Consider the following 20,457-nt stretch of genomic DNA (forward strand, 5'->3'; position numbering starts at 1 on the left):
TGGGAAAGAGGCTATGAGGCCCTGCAGAACTGCAGTGACAAAGCCTGCTCTGGATTTAGAGTAAAGAGGTAAGTGGTAGTGATTTGTGAAGGTGTGCACTTAACTCCAAGTTGCAGCCTCTAAGTTATCTTTGGTTGGTACTCCTCTGAGGAAGGCTGCTGAAGTGGCTGCTGCTCTGGTAGAATGAGGCCTAATGCCTTTAGGCACCGATTTGCCATGCTGAAAATAGCAGAAACGGATGCAATGGCCTATCCATTTAGAAATAGTCTGTTTTGCGTTAGCCTTTCCTTGTGATCCTGCAGCATATGACACTAGAAGTTGCTCAGCCTTTCTGAAAGCTTTAGTTCTGTCCAAGTAGAAGCCTAACTGCCTGTGTATGTCCAAAGAATGCAGAATTTTCTCACCCTTCTTCTGTGGATTTGGATAAAAGGTAGACAATTTTATTTTTATTTTATTTTACATTTGTTGACTGGGCTAGTCCAGCTGGATTAATGTCCATTTTCAGTGGAGGCCCGGGGAGAAAAGCTCCTGAGGTTAGATACAATATTGGAAATACATAAGAAGACATAGTACAAGTGTAGTTATACAAAGGTAAAAATGTAAAAAAATGAACATACAAATATTATAGATTTTAACTTATCAGAACAATCCTAGCAAAACAATATAATAAGGTATGAGATCATAAAGTATATAAAAGGTAGTTTTGAACCATGGTAGATAATACACAAACTTTTTTTTTTTTTTTTTATGCTAAAAAGAGTTACGTAATATTTACAATAAATAGGGGTAATATATCAGTTGAAGTAGAAGATAAAATCCAAGTGGATAAGAAAAGTTTATGATAGAGTTAAGGATGCCAACAGGCTAGTCTGGGTTGGTACAAGAGCAAAGCCAGAATTTGTTAAGATGTATTAAAAGTTGTTTTTTAAATAGTGGAAGAGTATGCAAAGAGGACAGATCAGATGGAAGATTATTCCATATTTTACCTACTGAGTTAGAAAAGGCAGTTGCCTGCAGAGTTCATAGTTTTGGTAATATTAACAAGTAATTTGTCAGAGGAATGTAGTTGTTTCAGGTTGATATAGGGAGTCAAGAGTTTGGAAAGAGCTGGTGTTTTAGAAGGTTGGTATAGAATTTTGTGTGCAATTAAGAGTTGTTGAAAAATAAGTTTATTAGGAGTTCCAGCCAGTGTAGTTGTTGTAGGTTTAGACAGTGGTGAGCTCTAAATTGTGATGTGGTGGCAAAGCGGCAATATTGTGGTAAGATGTAGTGAGTTTCTTAAGGTTGCTTTTAGATAGATTAGTGTAAATAGGAGATGCATACAAAAGGGTAGAAATAAGATGTGTTTGGGCTAGGGTTATCTTAGTTTCAGGTGTAAGGAAGGACTTTATTCTGTATAGGGATCCAATCTTTTTATTAAGGGCTTTTATTGTGTTGTTGATGTGACAATCAAAGTTAAGATTATTATCAATAGTAACACCAAGAAGTTTAGTTGAGGAGTCAGGAGAAATTATGGTGTTATCAGTTGCAGTAATACAGAAGTTTATCAAAGTAGATTTACGGGTAGGTGAGAAGAGTAATAATTTAGTTTTTTTGGGGTTAAGGAGTAGACAGCGATTGGAGAACCACTGTTCAACAGTTGAGAAGGCTGATTGTGTTTGAAATTAGAAGTTATGTACTCACCATAACGTTCCATCTGAGTAGGTGTATTCATTTGTCTGCAACCTGTGGGTTATGGATCCGATATCGGATCCGAACCGGCATGGTTTTCCAGCTATGGATCCAAGCTCTCAGCTCCTCCCCTCACCCATAATGCCCTGCTCTACCCTCATGACCTCAGATCGAGTTTGCCAAAGCAACAACACCCTAAAAAGGGTAACATAGAATATGCAGGAAACTGAAAGGCCAGGGGGATAGGAGGGCGGGATGGTTGCAGACAAATGAATACACCTACTCAGATGGAACGTTATGGTGAGTACATAACTTCTAAATCTGAAGTAGGATATTCATTTGTCTGCAACCTGTGGACAGAGTCCCCAGCTACCTGAATCTTGGGCTGCCATCATGGAAGGATATTCCGGAGCACCGCGGAGCCAAAGGATGCTCTACCCCTAGATGCAAGATCCAACTTATAGTGGGAAATAAACGTATGAGATGAAGCCCACGTGGCTGCTGCACAAATATCATCTAGAGGAATCCTAGCCTTGAAGGCTGCCGAGGTAGATACTGACCGGTTGAATGGGCATGAACACCCTCCGGTGCGGGCCTTCCTGAAGCTTGATAAGCCAATAAGATGCACTGTGAAATCCAGCGGGACAGAGAAACTTTAGAGATTGGCTTGCCCAAATTGAATTTTGCAAAGGAAATAAACAGCTGGTCGGATTGCCTATGACCAGCCGTCCTGTTCAGATAAAATCTAAGTTGCCTGTGAACATCTAGTGAATGTAGCTTATATTCACCTTTGTTTTCATATTTAGGGAAGAAAACAGGGAGGTTAATGGACTGATTGATGTTTGCTTCAGAAGCGACTTTAGGAAGAAAGGACGGTTGGTCCTGAGGTAGACACGGTCCGATGAAATACCAAGTAAGGAGGTTTAGCTGATAATGCTTGAAGTTCAGAAACTCTCTTGGCGATGTAATGGCTACCAAAAAGGCTGTCTTGTAGGACAAGAATTTGAGATCCACCGTAGCCGCTGGCTCGAAGGAGGCGGTCAAGGCCTGTAGGACCAGAGAGAGGTCCCAAGGAGGAACTGCTTGTTTTATAGGGGCCTGAGAAGAAAAGTACCTTTAAGAAAATTTTACACAATTTGGCTGACATAAGAGGATTAGAGTCATGGCCAATGTGATAGTGAGAAATTGCCGCCAGTTGTACTTTGACTGTGGAACTGCTGGCACCATCGTTAAAGGGAGTGGTTAGAAAGTCAAGCACTAAAGGAAGAGGAACCGTGAAGGGATTCAGGCCTTGCCGCGCCGCCCACAAAGAGAAACGTTTCCACTTGCTTCGCAAACCTTTCTAGTGGATGGTTTATGAGCTGCCACCAAAATTGCCTTAACGGTGATGAAATACCGAGTCCTAATCAAGAGTGGAACTGGAGCAGCCAAGCGGTCAGCTTCAGGTTGTCCAGATTCGAGGAGGAATGCAGGATGGATGGGATATCAGATCCGGATGGGATCTAGAATCCAAGGAGGATTCACCGAGTGAGACCTTAGGAAGGGGAACCAGATCTGTCGAGGCCAGAACGGAGCAATGAGAATCATTCTGCAACCCACCTGAGAGGCTTTCTGAAGAACTTGGAGCATCAGAGGCATGGGTGGATAGGCATACAGAAGACCGGGTGGCCAAGCATGCACCAGAGCGTCTCTTTGGGTACCTCCGGAGGAGGTATTAGAGAAAAACTGTCGCACTTGGTGTTTGAGGGAGAAGCAAAAAGATCGCATGAAGGGGTTCCCCACCGTGCGAATATGCGTTCCGCTACTTGACAATTGAGAGACCACTCTTAAGGGGTCAGAATGGTGCGACTGAGCTTGTCCGCTAGGATGTTGGACCGACCGAATGTGCGAGCTATTAGAAAGCGGTTGGTGGAGATTGCCCATTCCCAAACTCTCATGGCTTCTCGACAAAGAGGGTAAGACCTTGTTCCCCTTGCTTGTTGATGTACCAGACAACAGACATGTTGTCCGATTGAATTGCAATTGTTCCCAAGGGAAGAAAGTCCTGAAGTGCTAGCAACGCTAAGAGCACTGCTCTCATCTCTAGAACATTGATATGCAGAAAGGTCTCTGAATCGCTCCACGTGCCTTGGACGGTCCGGCCCTAAAGTGCCCCCCACCCGAGGCGGAGGCGTCCGTGGTCACCGTGGCGAGAGGGGAGAAGCACAAAATGGGCGGCCTTTGTGGAGATCCGGGAGTGGAGCCACCACAAGAGGGACCGCTTGCAAGCCTTGCTGATCGCAATGGGATGATGCATGGGAGAGCAAGGTATGACCACTGTACTAAGAGCGCCCACTGTAGAATGCATATTGAGCCTGGCAAGAGGAAGAAGTGCTATAGCCGATGCCATGGACCCTAGAGCCCTCAGGACCAACTCCGCCGAACAGAACTTGAATGGAGAATGGCCCGCACCTGGAGCTGCAGATTTAGAACTCTGTCCGCAGTGAGGAAGGCTCGTGAACTCCTTGTGTCTAGCCTGGCCCCTATAAAATCTAAGAGCTGTGTGGGCCAGGTTGGATTTCTTTGTATTTATTGTGATGCCCAGAAAGGGAGCAAGATGGAGAAAGGAGTCTCGCCAATAGAAGTAGATGCCTTGTTGGGGGTAAGAAGCCAGTCGTCCAGGTAGGGAAAGACCTGCACCCCTGAAGCCTCAGGTGGGCCGCTACCACTGCTAACACTTTGGTGAACACCCTGGGGGCTGTGGTGAGACCAAAGGGAAGGACCCGAACTGGTAGTGACTGGCTCCCAGCCGAAGCGGAGAAACCTCCTGGGCGCCTGTCCATCAGGATGTGGTAGTACGCGCCCTTGAGGTCTATCGAGCACATCCAGTGATTTTCTCCCAGAAGGGGAGAATAGATTGCAGAGTGACCATTCGAATTTTTCTTTGGGGACTGCCAGATTCAAGAGAGAGAGGTCTAGGATTGGTCTTAGTTCCCCCGTCTTTTTTGGCACTAAAAAGAATCTGGAGTAGAACCCTGATCCGATCTGGTCTGGGGGAACGGGCTGGATGGCTCTTTTCTTTAGCAGATGGCCAATTTCTGCCAGCGGCCTCCCGCTGACCGGGTGGGACGCCTGGGAGGGACTTCAACTTTGGAAGGTAAAGGAAAGGAATGCGATATCCTCTGGATATGATTTGGAGAACCCAGCGGTCCGATGTTATGGACTCCCATGCCGCTAGGTGCCCCGAAAAACGCCCCCCGACTGCCTCCAGAGTAGAGCAGTCGGGCAACCCCTCAGGGTTGCTGCGCTGCCGTTCAGAGAAAGGTTCCCTGGACCCGAAGTTTCTGGGAGCCCCTCTGCCTCTAGGGCGGCGTCCTCCCTGTCCTCCTCTGCCACGGAAGGACTGGTTGTCCGGAGCAGGCTGGGACTGCTGCGACTTCCGGAACCACATCTTCTTCTGACCCTTTTGGTTCCTAGAATAGGGCCTCTGGGGTGCAGAGAAGCGGATTCCGACGGCAGACAGCGTCTCCCCGTCCTTTTCGCTCTGGGTCAACGCCTCGCGAACGGTCTTGCCAAACAGAGCAGAACCATCAAAGGGGGCGGCAAACGACGCTTTGAAGGGCTCAGAAAAATCGCAGTGACGGAGCCCGGCCTGACGTCTAGTGACCAGTCCTGTCCCCGCAGCTCTAGGCGCGCCTTCCGCTGCATGGGAGAGTAGCCGATAGAAGTATTAGTAACTGACCTAAGAGTGGCCATGGGGGTGGAGTGCAGAACTCTGTCCTCCTCCGAAATGGACTCGGGGGGGGGGGGATGCAGCGTATTCTTTAATAAGATCTCGCTGCATCCTAATGACATGTGCCAAATAGTTCAGCGCCCTTACCGAGAAGGTCGCCGAACTAAACATCCGCTTCCCCAAGCGGTCCATCATCCGAGACTCCTTGCTCGGTGGGAGGACTGAGGGACTCTCCTGAGCCAGTTCCCTCTTTGTGGCCGCCGTCAACATGGCATCTACCGGAGGCCCCTTACTCCAATGGGCCCGGTCGGATGGCGGACTAAGGATCCTATCCGGTCTCTTGGGAATTGGCTCCACGGTGTCCGGTTCCTTCCACGCCCTGGTGGTAGTAAGGTCCACCAGGGGGTCGGCAGGGGGGGACACCCAAGAGGTAGACGGGCCCGCTTCAAATGCCTCCAAGAACACGGACTCGTCCGAGGAAGACTTGGGGCAGACCACCCCTTATACGGAGCATTTCCATGATGTCTCCAAATGAGACATCCTCGGGGTGACCGTGGGGAGCCTTCCTTCCTCCAAGTCCGTGTCTTCTGTGAGAGACTCGGGGGAGTCAATGTGCCTCCTTTTGCACGTATGCTTGCGAGGGACATCCTCTGGGGGGCTGTCAGAGGAGTCCTCGCTAGCAGCAACTTGCTCCATAGGAGCAACTTGGGGCACAGAAACGGGCTGTCCCAGGGGCCGGATGGTGGAAGCCTGGCCCAGTGCAGAGGGAGCGCGGGACGGAGCCGGAACAAGTGCCGGGGGTCCGGAGACCCTCAACAGAGCCCTCTCCACTACATCAAAAGCCGAAGGGGAGCCGACCTCGACCAAAGGATCCGACAATCGGCTCCCCCTCGGATCCGAAGAGTGGACCGGAGCCGGCGCCGGATCCGGCGACAGTACGCGCCGACACAGACGGCGCCCAACGAGCACTGATCCCCCCAGATCCGAGCCTCGGATCCAGGCCGCGAGAGGTCGGATCCGAGGCGCTCGAGGGCAGGGTCGGATCCGGCACCAAGTACTATCGGCGCCGACCCACCCCGCCCGGCTGCTCGGCTTCAGCTGCTCCGAACCCGGATAGCGGGTCGGAGAAGGAGCAATAGGCTTAAAAGGGTGTTGAGCTCCCCCAGAGGGGGAGGCAAGAGCACTCCCATCTGCATCTGGGCCTGGATGAACCTTCTCATCATCCGTCCAGATCAGCATCAGAAAGGCTATATAGATCTCGACGAGGCTACCGAGGTAGGCCTGGAGTGCCTCCTCGATAGCCTCGACGGAGATCGGGTCTCCTCCTCCTCAGGACCCGTGAAAAGCACACAGGGGACCGGAGCCGAGAAGGAGGAGACCGAGCCGACAACGGAGCCGGGAGAAGCCTTGGCTGGCGGGGCGAAACAGAGGTCTCGGCCCGCCGCTTGTGGTGCTTCTCCTCCGTCCTTTTTCTAGCATCCCTCTCCTCTCCAGAAATGGGAGGTTGAGTCCCAGGAGCAGGAGGGGTGCCACAGGGGAATAACCGTAGCCACAGTTGTTCCCGGCGAGCGGAGGCCGGAGCCGAGTCTGGCGGTAAAAGACCCGCCAAGACAAGCTTGGACCTCCGCTCCCTCAGTGCCCTGGGGTTGAACCCTGCACAAATGGAGCAACCAGATGTGAGGTGTTCAACCCCGAGACACAACACACCGAGTGTGGCTATCAGCCGGTGAGAGCTTATGGCCACACTCGGAGCATTTTGAAAAAATAGATTTGGGCTGATCAGCCATTCAAATCTATAAAGCTACTAAAAGTAACTTAAACAAATACAGACACACAGGCCCAACACACACACTCTACGCAACAGCGAGGGGAGGGAAAAAAAATTACTTAATTTAACTCTAAATAAAACTATCAAGGAGGGAAACCTAAACTTTCACACAGAAATACACAAAAAACTTTAAATTTTCTGATTTAACAGGTAAGAAATAACCACTTAGCTGAGAGCTATGAATACAAATCCAGTCACCAGCGCGGCAAACGAGATCTGAGGTCATGAGGGTAGAGCAGGGCATTATGGGTGAGGGGAGGAGCTGAGAGCTTGGATCCATAGCTGGAAAACCATGCCGGTTCGGATCCGATATCGGATCCATAACCCACAGGTTGCAGACAAATGAATATCCTACTTCAGATCTGGAGTTCTGTTTGAGAAGAGGCAGTGCAAATTATAGTGGAATCATCTGCATATTGTATGCAGGTAGTATTAGGTATAGATGATTGAAGGTCATTAATAAAGATGGAAAATAAAAGTGGGCCTAGGATAGACCCTTGAGGAACTCCTAAAGAGATAGGGAGGAGAGCAGAGAGAGAATTTTTCCAGAGTACGGCTTGCTGACGATTTTCAAGACAGGAAGAAAACCAGGTTAGGGAAGAGGGCTCCAGGGCAAGAGATTTTAGTGTGTGCAGAAGAAGTGTATGACTTACCATATCAAAGGCTTTTGATAGGTCTATGAAAAGAGAAGATGTAAGATTATTGTTATTACGGTTTAGGTTTATTGTGTTGGTGAAGGAGAGAAGAGCTGTGGTAGTACTGTGAGCAGGTCTGAAACCATGCTGAGTGTCTGCCAGAAGGCTATTATTGAGGAGATGGTTGAGTAGTTGTTTATGTATGCATTTTTCCATGATTTTAGCTAAGGGGGATAAAAGTGCTATGGGACGATAGTTGGAGAAGTCATAAGATTTGCCTCCTTTATGGAGGGGAATGATATGTGATACTTTCCAGATTGCTGGGAAATTACTTTCTTTTATTGATCTGTTTATTAAGATAGAGACAGGGTAAGCAATGGCTTTTGCTGCTAGTTGCAGGAATTCAGCAGGAAGCTTATCAGCGGAAGGGGTGGTAGGTTTAAGTTTTTGGATAAGAGATTGTATATAGGAGGTAGATACAGGTTGTAGTTGAAGGGGAGGAATGGTATTTATTAAGATATTTGGAGGTAGTTGAGAAGTATCAGGAGATAGTTGGTTGGCTAGAATTTGTATAGAATTATTGAAGAAGGAATTAAAGTTATTGGCTGTTAGTGTGGGATTATCAGGGTCAGAATCCTGAGGGTTGGGTGTAATTATTTGGCCGGGGTCAGCAGACTATTGATGCTGGACCAGAATTTTTGGGTTCCTTTTGGTAGTTTTTGAAGTTGAAAGTAATAGTTCTTTTGTCTGTAAGAATGGCTTTTTGTACTGTTTCTAAGCTCTCTAAACCTTTGGTGGTCTATTTGACTTTTGGTGGAGCCATTTATGCCAAGATTTATTTCTGAGGGTGATTTTATGCTTAGTATTTGTGGTTAGCCAGGGAGCAGTTTTAGTTTTAGTTCTAATGGTTCGACTTGGGGCGTGTTGATTAAGAATTGCTAAGAATGTTGAGTTGAAGTGTTCCACTGCTTTGTTGAGTGGGAGATGTTTTAGACCCAGTGACATTGGAAAAGTTCAGCTTGAAACCGATCAGGGTTAAAATGTTTCTTTGAATGAAGGGTTCTAAAGGTTGTGGGTAAGGTTAAGTTGGTTTTGCTTCTAATTATATAGGTTAGTGAGTGGTCCCTAAGGGCACCCGGAAGAATACCTCTTTGGTTGGTTTGCAGGGGGGTATTAGTGAGGATCCAGTCTAAGGTTGAAGCTTTATTGTTTATTTTATTGGTTCTAGTGGGAGTATTGATAAGTTGTTTGAAGCCAAAGAGGTTGATATGTGAGGTAGGGTAAGCATTGTTACAGGAATGCCAATCTATATTAAAGTCACCAAGGACTAGTGTTTCTTGTGGAAGTTTGATAGAGAGTTGGTAGAGTATATCTTCAAGGGTATTGATGTTATTTCCAGGGGGGAGATATGCACAGATTATGTTAATGGCTTTATTGGTATTGATTTGTATTTTAGAGCTAATTACTTCAGCATAATTATTTTGAGTAAGAGTTAGGTCTAGAGGAATCAGTTTAAGTTTCTTATACAGGATGGCTACACCGCCTCCTTTCCTATTAGTGCGATCAAACCTAATAATGCTATAACCAGGTGGGGTAATTTCATGTCTTTAATTGAGGGTTTTAACCAAGTTTCTGATAGGCATAAAATATCAAATTTCTCAGTTTCAAGAAGGGCATGGAGTTGAGTAATTTTGTTACAGATACTACGACATTAAGATGGGCAATAGACAAAGAGTTGGAAGGTTTAGAGTAAGAGAGGGATAAAGGTTTAGTTAGGTTTTGTTCTATGTTGGTTGTAATATGATGTGGACCAGGATTGGGGTGACTATCACCATCTTGTAGTAAGTGGAGAAGAGTAGGATATATCTTTGGTTTAAGATTATAGTGAATGTCATTTGTTTTTTTGGTATAGGTTTTTCTGAACTTGCAGTGTACTAATCTGTGATATTTGGCTAGAAGGTAGATGGACTGAGAGGGTGAATGCAAATAGGATGAAGATAAAGATGTTGTTAATGTAGAGGTACCTTTAGAGGGCAGTGGAGTAGAGAGAGTCTGAGAGTATTCGTAAGAAGTTATGATGTAGGAAGAGATGATAACAATAGTAAAAAGATGAGTAGTCTTAGTAAAGCAGGTATAGATAGTGTGGGCATAGTGGTATCAAAGGAGTTATGCAGGGAAGTAGGAGGAAGTGAGATGAAGTAAAGTTTAAAGAAAGAAATTAGAAATTAAAGAGGGTGGGGTAGGAGGTAGGGATATAATGTGGTAGGAATAGTGTTTAAGAAAGGGGAGGGGGAGTAATTATGAGAAGAGAAGGTGTAATGAACTCAGAGTTATGTAGAGATTTGATTGGATAGGAGGTTTAAAGGGGTGTGTTCCTATTAGAGATAAAGGTAGGACCCCTGGGGGTGGGTGAGAATTGGGGGTAGGTGGGGGCGGAGTGACTGAGGGCGAATGGAGCGGGAAGAGAAAAGGTCCAGGAGAAAAACAATCAGTGAAGTGCTCAGAAAGAAGGTAAGTAAGGCAAGGGGAAGTAAATATATGTGGTGTCAAGAGGTAGGAGCAAGTAGAAGCTAGAAGTATCAGAGCAAGTGGAAAGAGAAAAGTGGAACAGAAAGGGGCTGACAGTAGGTAAGATAGAGAGTTTGCTAGGTAGAGGAGGTTTCCAGAGGAAAAACCCTAGAAGTAGGGGCCACCTAATGACCACAGGGGATATGTCAATACTTGCTGCTTACAAGGCTTATGATTTAAAGCGAGAGGCAAGTAGCTAGGGATATTATTGGCAAATATATGATCAGTTTGTTGAGAGGAGGGGGGGTTAGTTGCTGGCTGCTGGCAGTGCTGACCTTGGGTTTTACAACTTCACTGGGAAAAAAAATACAAAAAGATTAAGAAGAGCAGGAGCTCTAGGTCATACTTTCTATTACTTTTCCACGTGTAGGCTCCACAGGGTGGGATAACTTTTGTTCCTTAAATTAGGTGAGGAGAGTAGCAGGTTTGGATGGGATGCAAGAACCCAGACCTAAAGGTGGTCAGGAGGGTTTTACTGCTGAGAAAAGAAGGAGAGAAAGGAGATACTTTAGATTTAGAACAAGCACAGTCTACAGAAGGCACTACTATAAAATACACATAGCATATACATGATTAAAAAACTCAGAGTTCAGCAACAGTTCTAATTGAAGTTAGTACAGGCAGGATCACAGCAATGAAATACATTTAACATTATCATGTAAAAAACTCAGAGATCCACAACAGTTCTAGTAAAAGTTAGTTCAGGCAAAAGCAGAATAAAACACTTATACTGTCTAAAGCAGCAGTTGAGAATTGATATGACATATCTGAGCAGACCAGAAGTTTCAGTTAAACATAGATACAACATCAAAAGCAAGGCTAAATTCCACAGATTACACTAAAATACTAGGTATTGAGTCAAAAAGCAATAAAAGTAAGTTAGACTATTAGATTAAGCTTCACAAATTATAGTAAGTGGGGTTGTGATAAGCCTCTGTAAGACCTAAATGCAGTGACTAAGGGTTCAGTTGAGCTAAAGGTGTTACTGTTAAAATCATATATAATCACCGATCAGTACACCAAGGATATATAGATCACTAGGTGCCTTTATTTTAAAGAGAATGTCTTATACACTAAGCGAGCCTTAGTTACGAGGCGCTGTTATGACACATGTAGTGCCACTATAAAAAGTAAAACGCGCTGCTAGTGCGATATACTGTACAGGGAAACAGGATTTAACAGTTTACTAGCGCCACTATAAAAAGTAAAACGCGCTGCTAGTGCGATATACTGTACAGGGAAACAGGATTTAACAGTCTACTAGCACCATATCCTATAAAGGGAATTTAAGGCTACGAAGCATGATTAAAGGCTCAGAGGTAAAGAAACAAGCTGTCAACACAGCATATTGAAGTTATTTAAAAACGCCGATAAGGGGTGTTTTAAATGCAAAGCGTAGCACAGTAGTATAAGTGGAATGATATAAAAAGAGCACACTACACACTCTATTTACCGTAATTAGTAAATGGGCTGGAAAGGTAAAAATATATGTCAGAGTTTACTTATAAGGTGCGTGTATCATAGCTGAACATAGGAACACGCTACACACAGCGCGCGCTACTACAACTACTCAAAGTAAACAGCCAGTTAGCCGAAAATGGAGACCAGCGACTACAATCCCAAATCTTAGCTGAGCATAGAGCACGCTATCAACCACGCTTCTACGACTGCTCAAAGTGAAAAGCCAGTTAGCTGTTAGTTGCGACCAGAGACTGCAATTCCAAAGTCTGGGTAAGGCACTAACAAGGCACTAAAGAGGCAGAGATAACGACTTAATACCCTGTCTATAAAATCCTTCTGTAACCTAGATGAGTACAAAGTAAATGAGAGCAGATAAATGTAAGCGCTGATCTGAATCAGCTGTGTAGACCCTGTACGAGTCCTCAGATCTTCTTTAGCCAATCTAATGTACAAGAGTACAGATATAACATTAAATGTTAGCACGGATTACAGGTAAAGCCACATATTAAAAGTTACAGTTAAAATGCAACAGCAAGTAGAAGTAAAAAAACACGCTACTTACAAGGAACGCCAAAGGTAGGAACCCACAGCAGCCAGGGAAATCTAATGTAGATGGTTTGGTTGAGGGCCACACTGGACACCACCTTAGGCATAAATGTAGGGTTTGTCCTCAGAGAAACCCTGTCTGGATGAAAAATGATAAAAGGTTCCACAGCCATGAGTGCTTGTAACTCTGAGACTCGTCTTGCAGAGGTTATTGCTAGGAGCAGAGCTGTTTTCCAGGATAAGAATTTTATATCCGCCATTGAGACTGGCTCGAAAGGAAGAAGTGTGAGTTTTTCCAAAACATAACTGAGGTCCCAGGCCGGAATTGGTGCTCTCCTTGGAGGCCTAATGTTTTTGGCCCCTCTGAGGTACTGCCTTATTAAAGGATGAGAAAAGATAGGTGGTTCCTTATTGTAATGGGCTGAAATGGCAGAGGCATGAATCTTAATTGATGAGAAGGAAAGGCCTTTGTTCAGCATCTCAGTTAAGTATTTTAAATCTGAGGGATATTTGGTACACACGTGTCAATGCCCTATTCCTGGTTCCAAGAACAGAATCTCTTCCATTTTTCTGCATAAGATTTTCTGGTACTGGGCCTCCTGGCCTCCAAGATAACATCCATAACAGCTTTTGAAAGAGGAGTGTTCTGAATGGCTACATTATCAGTCATGCTGCCAGATTTAAGGTCCTGAGTTGGCTGCGCAGAATCAGATTGTTTTGTTGGGTCAGCAAGTGAGAAGTTTGAGGCAATATCCATGCTGTACCTTGAGACAAGCTCTTTAGGATTGGGTAACAGTGCTGGCGTGGCCAGTCTGGTGCAATCAGTATCATTTTTGGCTTCTCCTGTCTGACCTTTAGGAGTACCCTGGGAAGGAGACACAGTGGAGGAATGGCATATACTGTTAGATTTTTCCAGCTGAAGGATAGGGCGTCCACTTTCCATGCTTTCTTGTGATAAATCCTTGTGCAAAATCTCTGCAAATGGCAGTTGTGAGGGGAGGCAAATAGATCTATGTCTGGGCATCCCCATTTCCTTGTTATCGTGCTGAGGACTTGTGGATCCAGTTTCCATTCGTGGGGATCCATGAGGTTTCTGCTTAGTTCGTCTGCCAGTGTATTTGTTTTTCCTGGCAGGAATTGTGCTTGCAGGTGAACTTGATAGGTCAATGCTGTCCCATAAGGTCATTGCTTGTATGCAGAGGGGGTAGGAATGTGTACCTCCCTGCTTATGTACCACATGACCGTAGTATTGTCTGTGTTTATCAGTAGCTGCCCTGGATGAAGCAGGTCCTTGAAAGATGTCAGGGCATTTTGAACAGCTAGCATCTCTTTTTGATTGATGTGAAAATGCATCTGGTTTGCAGGGCATGTGCCCTGAATACATTTTTCTGCCATATGGGCCCCCCAGGCATAACCTGATGCATCCGTTGTCAGTGTCTGTCTGGCTGTGGGTAAACTGAATGGCAGACCCTTGTTGTGGTGACAGGCCTTTGCCCACCATCGAAACTCCTGTTGCAGGCAGGGAATGAGTGCAATTACTGTCTCCAGGCTGTGGTAATGCTGAGTCCCAAACACTTTTTAGATACCATTGTAGTTTCCTCATATGCAGTCTGGCATATGGAATTAGTAGAATGCAGGATGCCATGAAACCCAAGGTCTGCAGGATTTTCCTTCCAGATAAGTGGGTTTTTGTTGCCAATTTCTTGAAGTAAGAAGTCAGCTGCTTTTGTTTGTCAGGCGTGAGATACGCCACCTGGGCAGTTGTATTTAAGCTTGCATCCAGGAATATTATCTCTTGAGAGGGCACTAGTTTTGATTTATTTTCGTTTACTGTGTACCCTAGACCAATTAGTAATCTTTTTACAAACGCCAGGTGCTTTAGAAGAATGTCTTTGTTCTCTGCTTGAATTAGGCGATTGTCCAAGTAAGGATATATTTGAATTCCTCTTGGTCTGCAAAATGCAATTACTGGAGCCAGGCATTTTGTGAAGACCCTGGGCACAGTAGATAATCCAAAGGGCAGTGCAGAGAATTGGTAATGCATTGAGCCTGCTATGAATCTGAGGTATCTTCTGCAAGGTTGTCTGATAGGGACATGCAGGTATGCCTCTTTTAGGTCCAAAGTTACGAGCCAAGTCTTCTTGCCCAGCATGGGCAGTAGCTGCTGTAGAGTCAACATCTTGAATTTTGGAACTTCCAGAAACGTATTTAGTACTGACGGGTCCAGTATTGGTCTCCAGGTTTTGTCCTTTCTGGGCACTAGGAAAAGTCTGGAGTAAAATCCTTGCCCCTGCTCTTGTTGTGGTACTTGTTGAATGGCCCTCATGTCCATGAGGGCTGTAATTTGTTTGTGTGCCTTTGCCCATTGATTGTGTGGCAGGTCTGGCATACCCTTTGACCTTGGAAGGGTGCGAAAATGGAACCTGTAGCCTTGGGACACTATGTTCAGGACCCATTTGTCTTGGGTAACCATTTGCCAATTTGATGAAAAAAGTGCTAGTTTTCCCCTAAGGGGGCTGCCAAAAGAAAAGTGCTTGGATCTGGCAGAGGAAAGTCATTGGGACCGTTTCTTGTAAGGTTGTAATTTGTCTTCTCTGCTTTTGGAGGTAGGAGCACCCCATTGTTTAGGCCTGTATGAGCCTTGGGCCTGAGATCTGCCTCTGGGACGCCTGTATCTGCCTCTTTGTGCTCTGTGACACTGGAAAGGACCAATTTTTAGAAGGCCAGTTCCTGCTAAACCTGGGTGGCTGTACCTGTAAGAAATCCTCGACTGCCTGCATGGATTTTGCTTTATCCCCCATTTTTTCAATACCTCTTCTGCTTTAGTACCAAACAAAGTATCATGCTGTAATGGAGCATCTAATAATTTTGCTTTAACATGATCAGGCAGATTCTGTTCCTTTAACCAAGCATGCCTTCTAATAAGAGAACCTGTAACAGCGGCCCTGCAAGAGGCCTCCACTGAATCATAACCACATTGCAAAGTATGCTTTCCCACTTGTTCAGCTGCATGCAATAAATCCTGCATTTCCTTGTTCTCAGAACATTCAGTATTTGCCAACAATTTCTGTTTAAACAGTGACATTAAATATTGCTGATATTTACGCATATGAAACTGATAATTTAAAGTCCTTACAGCCAAGGTAGCAGAAGTGTAAACATTTTTCCCCCATCTGTCTAGAGCCCTAGAATCCCTATCAGAGGGGACAGGGTTTTTAGCAGTGGAAGCTTTAACCCCTTTGGGACCCTGAGATATAGTTTCTGGGTCAGCAGCAGGGTTTTTATATAGGAATTTATGAGAATCCGGCACCCTGTAGTATCTGTCTGGCTTAGCAGGTGCAGGGGGTAGAGAGTCAGGGGACAGGCGGGACTCTGAAAATACATCATCTACAATGTCTAGAACAGGTGGATTAGCAAGGGGTCTGTGCTGAGGAAGTAGCAGAAAGTCTCTGAGCCTTTTCTTAGATTCAGAATAATCTTGGCTCTCCCAGTGGAAATGCTCCCTCATGGTATGCAGGGTTTCCCCAAAAAAATAATCCTCAGGAGGAGAGGCTGAAGGAATTGATTCTTCAGCATCAGAATCCTCATAGGGAAGCATGGAATAATCCTGTTCAGAAGAGGAATCAGAGGAAATAGAAACCTGATCAGAAGAATCATACTTGGTCTCTTGCCTAGGCCTCTTATCAGGAGGGGGATGGGAACCCCTGATCAAAGTAATTAGGTCTTCGGCCATTTTCAGCATCTGTTTTTTAGGCATGGAAGTCTGAGTAGGAGAATGCTGTACCTGTCTCTTTGTCTTTACAGCTGCTTTAGTCTTTGTCTCTGAAGCTCAAGATGGCTTAATATATAGTTGTGTAGGTCTGAAGACACCTTCAGAAGCCGGTGCCTGCTCAGCGGCTCTGGACCCATCTGATGGAATGATTTCTGAGTGTCCAATACCTTAAGTATCCAGAGGCCCAGTCGGCTCCACGTGGGAGTCGGAAGCGGCCTGTGGCTCTGAGGTAGCGGGCGCCAGGGGCTGCGAACGCGCCTCACTGAGAACCGGCGACTGGCCTAGCGGAGGCCTCATCGTCGGTTTTGGACCTCGGATGCCTATCCTTTTCTTTGTGTTTTTTGTAAACTCTGGTCGTTGGCTGCTCCGACGGCATTATATAATTAAATCTTCGGCCAAAGTAATGAAATACAAAATCGAACCGACGCTTAATAGTGCGCTGGTTAAATCTAGCACAAAACCGACAGCTAGCAACGTTGTGATCAGGGCCTAGGCAAGGAATACAGTAAGAGTGAAAATCCTTATGAGGTATTTGTTTCCCACAAGAAATACAATTGTTAACTTTTTCTGACATCAGTCTGGAGCAAAAAAAAGTTTCCCCAACGGGGTACTTAGCTTTAATGAAGACTTCGGTTCTGAAATTCGGATTTGAAAATCTCAAGAGTCGGCCGACTGGCACTTGCAAACTGTTTTTGCTTCGGGCACCGTGCGGCAAGAAAGACCGAAGAAAATGGCTTTGGTTGCATCTTTTATACCCCTGGCGCACTGACGTCAGGGAAGAGGCGACAGCAACAGACGCTGGACCTAGACTTTGGAATTCTGGCCGACTGAGGGTAGCCTGCCAGCAGGATAACCCAAGAGTAATGACTGCAACAGTGAAACACGATGATCATCAAGCCCTAGCTATGTATATACAAGATATATGCATCATGTCCACAAACCTGTTAACGTGTCAAGAAAAGAAAAGTTAGCAAAAGCAGCAGAAGACATCCATGAAAACGTTGGTGCCCGACTCATTTTGCCTTACCCATATTAAGTGTAACTGTAATGATGTTCAGTGACATGGTGGAGTCTGTTACGCTGCTGAAAGAGGAAGCCTGCAAGATGAACAACAGAAAGGTCAGATGAAACACAAGGCATTAGAAGCACAAGTTATGTCCTAGAACAGATTCATCTGAGGCAGTCAAATTATAGATAAAAGCAAAAGCCAACATTTGAGGTAAAAAAGGATTAAACTGATATATTTTTAATGTGTGTCTATATATATATATATATATATATATATATATATATATATATATATATATATACACATACATAAAAATACACATATATACATACATATATATAAACCTACACATATACAAATGCATATAAATACACACCTCTTACACAAATCTACACAATACCTACAAAACCCATCCATTTGGACACTGCGTGTGTACAAGATAATGAAGACATTTTATCACCAATCTACACAAGTACTTTACCTCTCAACAATATTTATCAGGTAAATGTTACAGCTACACGTTCCCTACAAAAATGTTTCATCTGTCATTGCTTTGTTCAAATAATGATATTGTCTGGTTTCAGTGACTGTTATGACTCCTTGTGTATATACTGCTCTGGTATTATCAATCAAGTTCTGTTTTGCTGATGAGTATTCCTTTACATAATTGTATACTGTACTCAACAGTTACACTGCTGAGCCTATAACTGTCTGTTCTTTACAAACTAGTCACTTACTTTTTTTTTTTTTTTTAAATCCAGTTCCGTTTTTTTTTTATCTGTAGAGCATTTCTTCTCAGTCATCTACTGTAAAGGGGCTTCTGCCCAGTCAGAATTTCCCAGTAATCAAACAAAACATCAAAAGATATAAATAATTAAATAAACTGATTACGTCTACCTACATTTTCAGCAAGTTGACCTCACTATACTAAAAAGCCAGCATGACCAAAATATTAAACATTTTAGAAACCTCAAAACATCTGAAAATAATTGCAAATACAAAATCTACATTAAAAACCATAATATAACTTACAAGTAACACAAGTAGAGGACACAAGAAACCCTGCAACTGTTACAACTAAAGTGTAAAACAAAACCTACCCACACATTACCCAGCGCAAAATACAATACAAAGGAATCATGTAGTTTTGTTGCTACCACTTTCATCAAACTTTCACTTCAACAGATCCACTGAATGAAACTTTATGTAAACATAACTTCACTTACACATTTTGATGTATATGTATTCTGCTGCTGTCTGGACAGTTATTTTTTGAAAGCATCAGGCATAGTGATAAAGTTGCACGTACTGTTGCTATAATTCAATTTGTTTTTCTTGACAATGCTGCAGACAGGGGGCAGGCCAAATACTCAGTTCAAAGTGGTCTTTACCTTGTCTCCACAGCTGCGAAACCATGGAGTTAAGTAGTACATTTTAGTAAGGAACTACGGAGAAGAACCCTCCATGCAGGAAGACTTCTCCATACAAAAAAAAAATTGCTTTAGTAATTTTAAAAAAAAAATGTCTGAGATAATGGCATTCACCACTGACCTCTGTTGTTTTAACATAGTGCTATCACTGCTTTAGGTTTCAGTGATCAAGCAAGTGACCAATGCTAGCATATATGCGCATTAAATTTAAAAATAGGTTCATAGGTAGGTACTAGGCTATTGGCCCTAGGGCCTATATAAGCCTAGCCAAAAAGGTACCCTGGCTTTCACCACCCAAGAAAATAATTTTCTTGTGCCCCTGTCAAGCAGAGCCACAGAGGTGATCCCTGGGGTGAATATCCTACTTCCCATCCAATCATCAATATTTTTCTGGAAGAGTGCTTATGAGGAGCTTTGTTTGATATAGATAGGTCGTTTGTTTCAGAGTATGGGAAGTCTCTGGGACAGGAATCTATCCCTACAGCATGTTCTGTCTATTGTGGTGACAAGGTTTAGATCCTTAGAGCGTGTAGCTCGGATGGATTGGGATTTCTTTAAGTGGAGCATGTCCAACAGCTCTGGGTTTGACATAGCTTTGTACGTTAGGCAGAGATCGCCTCTGAGTAGGCGATATGCGACGGAGTGACGAGTAGAAGGGAACAATGACCTCTTTTTTCCTGGATGAGAAACCTTTTGTGATGAGGTGTGCCACGCAGAAGGATTTCCTGACTACTGTGGCGATGTGATTATCAAAGGAGAGACCACTGTCCACCTGTGTCCCAAGGTCTCTTATCACACTTTCGGTGTTAAGTAGATTACCACATATGTGGTAGTGCATGGGTACAGAGTTTCTACCAAAAGGGATGACAATGCACTTTTTGGCATTGAGCTTGAGGCCATGGCTTTGACACCAGGCATCTGTCTCAGTGAGGCCCTTCTGTAGGATGTACACATCGTTAGGAGTTTAGATTATGGCTCCTAGTTTGCAGTCATCTGTGAACTTTGTTAGCAAAGACAGTTTGTGTTAGCCTGTACTTCAGAAAAGTAGTTACCAAACAGGAGAGAACCCAGGACTGAACCCTATGGTACTCCACTTGTCACTGGTCTGAAGTCGGATTTGGAGTCTGCTACTTTCACAGCATGGGTTCGGTCAGTGAGCCAGGTAGCAACCCATCTTGTGACATAGGGATTTATACCTAGGTTAGTGAGTTTATCTACAATTCCAGAGTGGGAGATGGTGTCAAAAGCCTTGGCGAGATCTAGATAGACTGTGTGAACCACCATACCCTCGTCTACGGCTTTGGTGACTGCTTCAAATAAGTCCATCAGGTTTATGAGACATGATCTGCCTTTCACAAACCCTAACTGGGTGGGGTCCAGAGTTTGGAGATTACCAATGTCTTTGTTTATAATTTCCATGATGATACGTTTCATGGCCTTGCAGACCAGGCTTGTTAGGCTAATGGGGCAGTAGTTCCCGGGGTCCATGGTGGCTCTCCCTTTGTGGAGTGGGATAACAGTCGCTGTGCGCCATTCAGTGGGCACAAAGCCTGAGGTGAGGCTATGATTGAACATGGTGCTTAGGTGGGGTGCCAGTTCATTCTGCAGTTTGTGTAGAATACAGCCTGGGATGTTGTCAAGGTCCCATGGATGCTGTGTTCTTGACTTTGAAGAGTATGGTTTTTACCTGTGCAGCCGTGATTACAGGAACTTTGAATTTTAAAAAGTTTACCTGAAGAAGTTTTAATTATTAATCAAAAATGCTCATTACATTTTTAGTCTTTTTGTAGTGTCTATTTTACACTGAGGTTTGGAACTTTGTCGG

General features: G+C 44.5%; 1 protein-coding gene across 1 annotated transcript in view; it reads right to left on the minus strand.

The window, feature by feature from the left end:
- Nucleotides 1-20,457, minus strand: part of DVL2 (dishevelled segment polarity protein 2) — a 1,986,500-nt gene that overhangs the window by 801,714 nt on the left and 1,164,329 nt on the right. The window contains exon 7 of the mRNA XM_044076705.1: nucleotides 17,221-17,290. Within this exon, the coding sequence (XP_043932640.1) occupies nucleotides 17,221-17,290 (70 nt within the window). The remainder of the gene's footprint in view (nucleotides 1-17,220; nucleotides 17,291-20,457) is intronic.

Source organism: Protopterus annectens, chromosome 7.part0, assembly GCF_019279795.1.
Source record: "Protopterus annectens isolate FY-2018-M chromosome 7.part0, PAN1.0, whole genome shotgun sequence".
Classification (NCBI taxonomy): domain Eukaryota; kingdom Metazoa; phylum Chordata; order Ceratodontiformes; family Protopteridae; genus Protopterus; species Protopterus annectens.